We start from the raw sequence: 8,537 nt of genomic DNA on the forward strand, positions 1-8,537 counted from the left end.
TCATTGTGTTGTTGCTGTTGTTTTTATCCCCCCCCCCCCCCACAAAAAGGTACACACCAAATGGGGAGACCCCTAATTTTAATTGGACTGTGAAAATCCAGCTGATTATGTAAACAAAACATCAACATTGAACCTTGTTTATACTAACATTTGCTTTATGAATGTAGCTACGCTGGTTCAAAAGTATTTTAAATGATTAAAGTAAAAAAAAAAAAAAAATACAATCTCATCAAATGGATGGAAAAATGTAAATAAAAAGATATTGTCTCAAAGAATTTTAAACAGCATTGCCCAACAGATCATTTTCACTCAAATGATACAATTTTTTAACCAGATTAAAGGGAATAAAAAGCATTGTGTGATTGGTAGAATGTTGAAACAAGAGGGTGCATTTGAGGAAAATTAATAACAGCAGCAAAAAAAAAAAGGAGCTTTTGACATGACACAAAATATTCAAAGACGAAGACTTTCTGTACGAAGCATTGGGTTATGGATGGGCACCAGTATCAGAAGATGTCGCCATTCAGATTCAGGAAACGAAGCCCCAGAAAGTCTATAAGAAGAGTGTCTATGGAAAACAAGATTTCTTGTACGACACTCTGACATGTTGTGGAGGCTTGTGAACTCGGTGAACTGAGCTTGCCTTGGACATGAAGTCACAGATTATTAAATATCATATTTTGGTAGGGAGGGTGCAACCTGAAAATCCCATAATCACGTGGAAGAACTAAAAAGTATTTTTGTCACATTTGTTAAAACGTTTTTGACTTGACAGTAGTACATGAATGATAAATATGACCTGTGAAAAAAATTGCTTTCTCTGGCCCCATTTTGTGCCTCTAATTTGATATACAAAAACACCAGAGCGCCCAAGGAAAAACCAACTAATCAGAGGCAGAAGACATAATTTAGGAGGCGTCAATCATGGTTTCTTAATAATATTAATAATAATCTTAATAATAAAAGTTAGGGGGAAATGATGGGGCCAAAGATTTTTTTTTCCCAAAATGTATTACTGTCAGGTTTATACTGACAGTTAGGACAAATATTTAAAAATAAAAATAAAATTTAAACTACAAAATCCAGTAATTCGGTCCCGTTCTGCTTATAGTGGAAGTCAACCTAGACAATAATATGTTGTATGTGCCCTCACTATTCTAAACATGACATTCTCATTAATATTACATTTTTGGAATATGAGTTATGAAGCAAAATCCAGCTGTTTTTATACATCTCAGGGGGCGGCCATTTTGCCACTTGCTGTTGACTGAAGATGACATCACAGTTGCTCATGGCTCAGGCAACAACCAATCAGAGCTCACCTGTTTTATGAAGATGCACTCTTGATTGGTTGTTACCTAAGACCTGAGCAACATTGATGTCATCATCGGTCGACAGCAGGTGGAAAAACGGCCGCCCACTGAGATGGATAAAAACGGCTGGATTTTGCCGCTCAACTCATTTTCCACTAACGCAATATTAACCAGAATACCATATTTAGACCAGTGGAGCTACATAGAAAAAATTGAGAACTGAATTATATTTCCATGAAAATATTCTATGTACACTTTTGAGTTTAAAAGAGGGGTGGGGGGGACGGGGGGGATCAACATCTAGCTTCAAATTCAACGTTCAGATTCAAATTCAACATTCAGCTGCAAAACATCGCTTTTCAAAACACCGGGCCAAAGCAGTCGAGGCAGCAGCATTCGATGCTTGTCAATCATGTCAACTCCCTTGCATTGGCTGAAGTTGGATGCCGGCTCCAACGATTGTTTTGGCCTGGCTTGTTTTGCAGCCTGAAAAGTATATATATATATATATATATATATATATATATATATATATATATATATATATATATATATATATATATATATATATATATATATATATATATATATATATATATATATATAAAAAATTGTAAAATGTAAACTTCTGTGTTAATAATTCAGATTCAGAATCTGATGACACATATATACAGTGCTTCCACAAATGATACCACCCCAAAATACGCAAAAAAAATTCAAATGATTAATAAATAAATAAAAAATCCATATAAGTATAAAATAATAAAAGGCTAAGGCATTAACTGGTATAGTCTCGCCTGTTCTACGCCTGCATGAGCAAATGCAGCGTGTGTCGCATGATTTCAGAGTTCATTGTCCGCAGGAAGTCAGTCAACCCTCCATTCAGCAGTTCCTCCATGGGCACAAATTGCAGCACCTGTCTATCACAAGCGAGCTGACATTTACCTGCATCGTCCTCTCCTTTCAGCAGTTCCCCAATACGCTTTTGGACTTCTGTCAGGGCTGGGAGGATTTGGGCCGCAGCTCGAGGGCAAAAGCCAGCGCACACGAGCACGGCTCCGACGCCGCCTGAAGGGGGCGGGCACCTGAACTTGATTGAGCGAAAACAAGCGTGCAAGCAGAGCACCAAGGCAGCCGAGACACGGGTGAGCGCCGACGGCACGGGCAGCAACAGGGCGTCCCCGGAGGTCAACCTCCGCAGGGACATCACCACGCAGCCGACGAGCTGATGCTGGTACGCCGGCGCCGCGTCGTGAAGCGTGCCACCGCCGCCGTCTCCCTGAGGATATGAACCTTCTGAAGGAAATGTGAGAAGTAGATCCTCGATTTGGCGCCCACTGGCGTCCCACTCTGAACGGCTACCCAACACCATACACTGCCTTTTCGTTTTTGTCCCGTTATCGTCAGTGCAAACACCTGCAACGTCCGACAAGATCGACGCGGCGCTAACCGCGTGGCATGAGTCACAGGGAAGCACTTGATTCAAATCTTTCCGAGTTGACGCCACCTGTGCTTCAGTCGCATAGTTTAACAAGACACCTGCGCAGAACGGAGAGTTTCGAACCGCGGGCAGCGCCGCACCGACAACAACGTACCAGGAATCCACGTGACAGCCGGACAGGGGTCCTCGCAGCACGCAGTCCGTCCCGTCGGCCTCACAGAGGTGTCGCTTTATCCAGTCGGCATGGCAACCTCTCTCGACTCGCTCCTTCCAGCTGAGGGTCTGCAATTCCCTGCGCTCGTTGAAGGAGCCTGCCGCCTGCTTCTTCGGTCCCAGAGGTTGGCCCACCGAGACGCGGCAGCAAGCGGGGCTGACGGCGTTACGGGAGATCCATCGACTCCGAGGGAGGAATGTCACCTGAGCACAAAGACACGTTCATCAAAATTCATTCGAGTGAACACTACTGTATGGTGAATAGAAATAACAAATTATTCCTGTTGCATATGGATGTGGTTTTAAAGACAAATATTGAAATTAGTATAGTAGGTGCGTTCCGGGTCCGCAGTGCTGCTATTTGGCAGATTTTTTTCTTTGTTTATACATAATTATTTTGGGTGTAATTCCACTGTCAACCACTAGAAGGTGTCTCACTAGTTTGAAACTGTCAATTTGAATGAAGAACAAAAAAAGAAGTATTTAAACACAATCTAGTTTTTGTTGAAAATTATTGAGTGTCGTCCACTGTAATCCTGCTTTTTATGCCTACATAAAGCGACGGCTGCAGGGTCATTTTATAATGTTCCTGTTTGGGCATGCTGACTAATTTTGTGCAATGATAAGTTTGTTAGGTTTTATTTTTAATTAAAAAAAATTGTGGGGGAGGGGGGGTTGTTTACTGTTAACACAGAGTAATCAGTACAATTGTATTATGTAATGTGATGTACTACAGAATTTGTATTATAATAAAAATGTGTTTAAAGACTGTTTTAAAAAAGGCTTGCAAATACTATAAACTTTATAAACATTCTTAGGCAGAATAGCCAACGCCCAGTACTCTCAGGCAATAGGGAGAAATCTGCATATAATTGACACCCATTGATATGCTATTTCTTTTTTTCAAATTAAAAAAATCCTCAAAAAAAGGGGATAAACTCTGACTATACGTTTTCTATGAAAAATGGGGAGGGGGAAAAAAATCCCAGAACCCCCCTCCACACAAAAATAAATAGAAATTGTGGGGGGTGAGGGGTAATAATCTTTTATATTAAAGAAACAGAATTGTTTTAGTATGATATTGTTGGCCAATATTTGGATTTACATATTGTTAGTTGATATTTTTATCTATTTGATGTTCATATGCTATTTCAAAACTAAGTACATCAGAAGTTACTCACCAATGTTTTTTTCACTGAATATGTATTAAGTCATTAATTGAAGGACTTTTACTTGAATCATATTACTCCTTTTTGTTGTTGTTGATATTTTTGGAAAAAAAAATTCCGTTTTTTAGGGACAACAATTATTGGCGCATAACCCCCACTCCCCACCCCAAGTATTATTGTAGTATAATAATAATATATAATTTACTACAGGCATCAATTATGCCGATTTTCACTATTTGCAGGGTCCCTATCCCGCGCAACTAGCAGAGGTCTAATGTACTGTATTTTCAAATGAAAATACAATACAATACAATTTTGGCTTACTCTACCCGCCTCCGATATTAAAACGACGTGACTTCCTACCTTGAAACGTTGCAGGTAGTCTTGAGCCGTACAATCCCTTATGGAGTCGAGCCTCTCCCTCTGCTCGGCACTCATGCCTTCAAACAATCTCAAGTTTTCTGTGATGGTGTCAACCTGCAAAGTGTGAAAGTACTCGCACATCTCTTCATGCTGTGTGAGGAACGACGGCGGGATCGACGATTCCGGGAAGAGCGCTTCTCTCTCCGCCAGATGTGGTCCGTAATTCCGAACGAGCTTGGACAGCAGAGGCCTCAGAGCCTCCTTGCGGTCGTAGCCGAGGCACACGACGTAAACCTCGGAATTGCCGGCCTTGCTCGTGGCAGGTTTGAAGACGCTGACGGAGCAGAAGCAACAGTTGAGCAGGTAGAGCAAACAAACTGAGGAGTGTTCGTACAGAGTGAACATTTTGAGCACTAAGGAGCCGCCGGGGCTGAGGAGCAGCAGAGCGGCCGTCACCTCGCAGTAATGCAGCGGCGCCACCAGCGCCTCCTGCTCATCGGGATTCTCCTGACAGTCGAAGCTCCCGTCCGCCGTCACCAGATCCACTCGCCGCATGTTTGCCACAAACGTCTGCAGCTCCAGTAGGTGCTTTTGGAGCATGATGTCGCCGGTGTTGTCAGACCCAAAAAACCACCACGGCAACGTGTTGGCGATTAACCGATCATCCGCGATGGTCGTGCCACCTGCGTTGGCCTCATGGTACGGGTTGAGGGTGTTGGCGGCCCAGCTCCAGTCGCAGTAGCGCGTGTGTTCGCTGGTTTTGACGTAATGGTTCAAGGCGCTTATAAAAGCCCCCGGTGCTTCACACAGGTGAACCGTGTTGAGCTCCCCAGAGTGGAGCGCCTCTTCAGGAAGAAGACTGAACGTCCCCAGGATCTCGTAGAACTTGCACCATGCCTGAGTGCAGATTTCTGCGTTGGCGGCAGAGCGCACCGTGGCGATGACTTTCCCGGCCCGGTTGGTGGAGTTGGTGTGCTGATGCCACACTTCGATGTTCTTGTCACTGAGCTGGTTCTTCACAGCATTGAGGGACACCTTCAGGGCCTGAAGGCGGCAGTTTTCTGCTTTCACGTGTTGTCTGAGGGCGACATTTGCATTAGGGGTGCACCATTCGTCATTGGACGGTTTGATGTAGGTCCTAATTTTACTGAATAGACATTTCATCTCAGTCAGCGCATCAGCATCACAAGCTGCAACACTGATCACTTGCTGCTGCTGTTGCCTGCAGACTTTCTTCCTGGTTCCATTGCCCGAGATCATCATCTTTACCTGCTGTGGTAGAAAAACAAGTTTGGTCAAATCAACACCCCACTGAGATACAGTGGATATAAAACATCTACGCACCTCAGTTCAGATACCAAAAATGAGATAAATAAATAAAAATACAAATTTTCGATGAATCATACTATTTCAATTCTTTCAGTTACGTCAAAGTAAAAAAAAAAAAAAAGTACACTGAAATTAAATGTACTTAAGTAACTAACTAACTTTTTACTAGCAATTACATACAATGTGCTTTGATAACTTGGCAGAATGAAAACAGAAAATAATTTCCTTGTCTAGTGCTCAACCACGGTCGACTTCACATCTCTCCGTTTATATCCGGGCTGTCATCATTCGTGGAAGTTGAAAAACGTAACAAAGCTGTTTTGACAAGTAAGGAGGAAATCTTTTCAAATGTATGTAAAAGAAAAATCATCAAAAAATACTCACGTGAATTACGGATAGACGAAAAATGTACTCAAGTACAGTAACAAAGTATTTGCATTTACTTCCCACACATTATTACTAGTGTCAAATATACCAGAGTGCCTGGCATTCACCTGCTTGCACGGAATGTATGGGATTCAAAGTCAATACTAGTGCATTTTACATTAAAAGGCACCCACGAGAATCCACTTTTTTTTATAGCACGCATGACTGGGTGTTGATTTACTATGGCAGCTCATTGCAATACGGTGCCCTCGGGTAAAAAGGCACACTGCAGCTTCAGTAGATATGTTACCTACAATTGGACAAGCCCCCATTCAACCTTACATGTACAACTTGGTATCGCAAAGATCAGGTCCAATGTTAGTGTGGGACTGTGTATTTGTGTAATGTCAGGGTCATTCCAGAATGACTGTATATCCAAGTGTGTCATTTTATACAACAGCTACGTTTTTGTTTGACCATTTAGCAGATAACACAGCTTGCACCTCTTGAACAAAAACAAGACCATTAGCTGCATGCATTTGCAACCGTCTTACAAAGATTAGACTGATACTAAAATTGTATTAATTTTAAAAGATTTATTCACTATTATTTTTTAAATATATGTTTTGGGGTGCCTAAGTATCCAAAACAGGGTTGCTTCAGATACAGCAAAATATAAATGACAAATAATATATCATAAAAAGTTTACAGTTGATGGGCTGAGCTGGACATAAAAAAATGCCTGTTTGGGGGTTTTCTTTATTTTATTTTATTTCAAGCATAACACAAATGTGAATGGTCCCATTTTCAAAAAACTTGGTGCCTATAATTCTGGAATGACACCCACACATGAAAAGCTCATCTAAAAGATGCAACCTTGTCCGAGTTGTTCAGTGAGTGACTCAAAAAACATCCAGAAATGTTAGTTTAGATTTTCAAGTGTTCATTTGTATTTCGTTTATATTTTCACTTCTTCTTCACTACATCACTGGTCTTCAATGTAAACTAATACAAAACCAGAGTCAATTTCGAGTAAGATCTCATGTTATAAGACAAACAGAGAACTCGCTTAAAAAGTGACCTATTTGAACAACTAAACAAGAAATTTGGGACATTCTAGCCGTCTAATATGAGTAAATATTTTCAGTGCAATAATTCGTTTCCAACACGTACACTAAGTAGAGATGTAAACAGTCGTAAAATGTTCAAAGTAAAAGTAAAAACTCACCGGAATCTTCCGCAAAACAGACCCGGAAGACCTTCGCAGTCACGTGTTCACGAAGACCTTCGCAGTCACGTGATCGCACAGCCGTACAATACGCATGCGTCAGCACCGGCACTGCGAGTGGCATTTATTGGCATTTTTTCCTCTTCATTTAGTGGTGTCTTCCAGACCAATTCAGTATAATTAATTCACTCCATCCCCCTACTACCAAAAATAAAAATGAAATGAATAAAATGTTTGTAATGGGTCAGCAAAACATCAGTCTCTAAAATAATTTGTACATAATGATTAATTCATTCAGACTCACAAACTCATTTTTTGTCCCTTTAAGTTTAATAACATAAGACATAATATATATATATATATATATATATATATATATATATATATATATATATATATATATATATATATATATATATATATATATATATATATATATATATATATATATATATATATATATAAATAAATAACTCAAACCCAGACACAATGTGTAAAAACAAATAAAAAAATTGCACCTCCTTCTGGCGACAAAAAAAAACTTGGCCACCTCATGCAGTGTAATACACAACAAGCGAAGAATTTCATAACTGTTTCACAACTATAAGTGACTCAGTAAACTACCGTAATGTTAGTTGCTTTTTGCAAACGATAAAGAATATATGCCTGCGGCCTTCCCAAATGGATGGATGGATGCATGACTGGATGGGTCATTTGAACAGGGTTAATTTATTAATTAACTAAGTAATTAAACATCATTGAAATGCAATAATTGATTGTAGTTTAAAATGCACAACATTGACATAAAAAAAATATATATATATATACTCTGATTAAGTTTGACATTGTCATCTAAATTTAGCATTTATATGAGATACAAGATCCATTCAAGTTTCTTGAACAAGCTCCACAAGAACGGTTTTAGACACAATTACCTAATGAATCATAAAACATCTGCTTGCTTACAGCCTTTTAAATATGCCCCTCGACATTTGTCTTCTGAGCTTCACTGATTTGCAGATTCATTAACATAAATCGTGAATGCACTGCGATGTGAAGTCACTTTGACAAATCACACTGTTTACAATATGTCAGGCAAACAAATAGTCCAATAT

The 8,537-nt window shown here is 40.0% G+C and overlaps 1 protein-coding gene across 1 annotated transcript; it reads right to left on the minus strand.

Annotated features, from left to right (window-relative positions):
* Positions 1-1,895: 1,895 nt before the first annotated feature.
* cmtr2 (cap methyltransferase 2) lies at positions 1,896-7,471 on the minus strand. The gene is made up of 3 exons (XM_086071694.1): positions 7,423-7,471; positions 4,500-5,771; positions 1,896-3,171 (listed from the first exon to the last, which is right to left on the minus strand). The coding sequence occupies exons 2-3, from the start codon at positions 5,760-5,762 to the stop codon at positions 2,116-2,118; spliced, it is 2,319 nt and encodes a 772-aa protein (XP_085927820.1). The 5' UTR covers positions 5,763-5,771; positions 7,423-7,471; the 3' UTR covers positions 1,896-2,115.
* Positions 7,472-8,537: the final 1,066 nt, after the last annotated feature.

The sequence above is a fragment of the Leptonotus elevatus genome, chromosome 3, assembly GCF_054856555.1.
Source record: "Leptonotus elevatus isolate MCC_2025b chromosome 3, RoL_Lele_1.0, whole genome shotgun sequence".
NCBI classification, from domain to species: domain Eukaryota; kingdom Metazoa; phylum Chordata; class Actinopteri; order Syngnathiformes; family Syngnathidae; genus Leptonotus; species Leptonotus elevatus.

Bases quoted from the DNA above. Each gene is read 5' to 3' on its own strand.
- cmtr2 (XM_086071694.1), bottom strand. From the start codon at position 5,762: ATGATGATCTCGGGCAATGGAACCAGGAAGAAAGTCTGCAGGCAACAG. The intron at 3,172-4,499 runs GTAGGAAGTCAC...CTTTGTGCTCAG, and splicing joins ACTACCTGCAACGTTTCAAG to GTGACATTCCTCCCTCGGAG.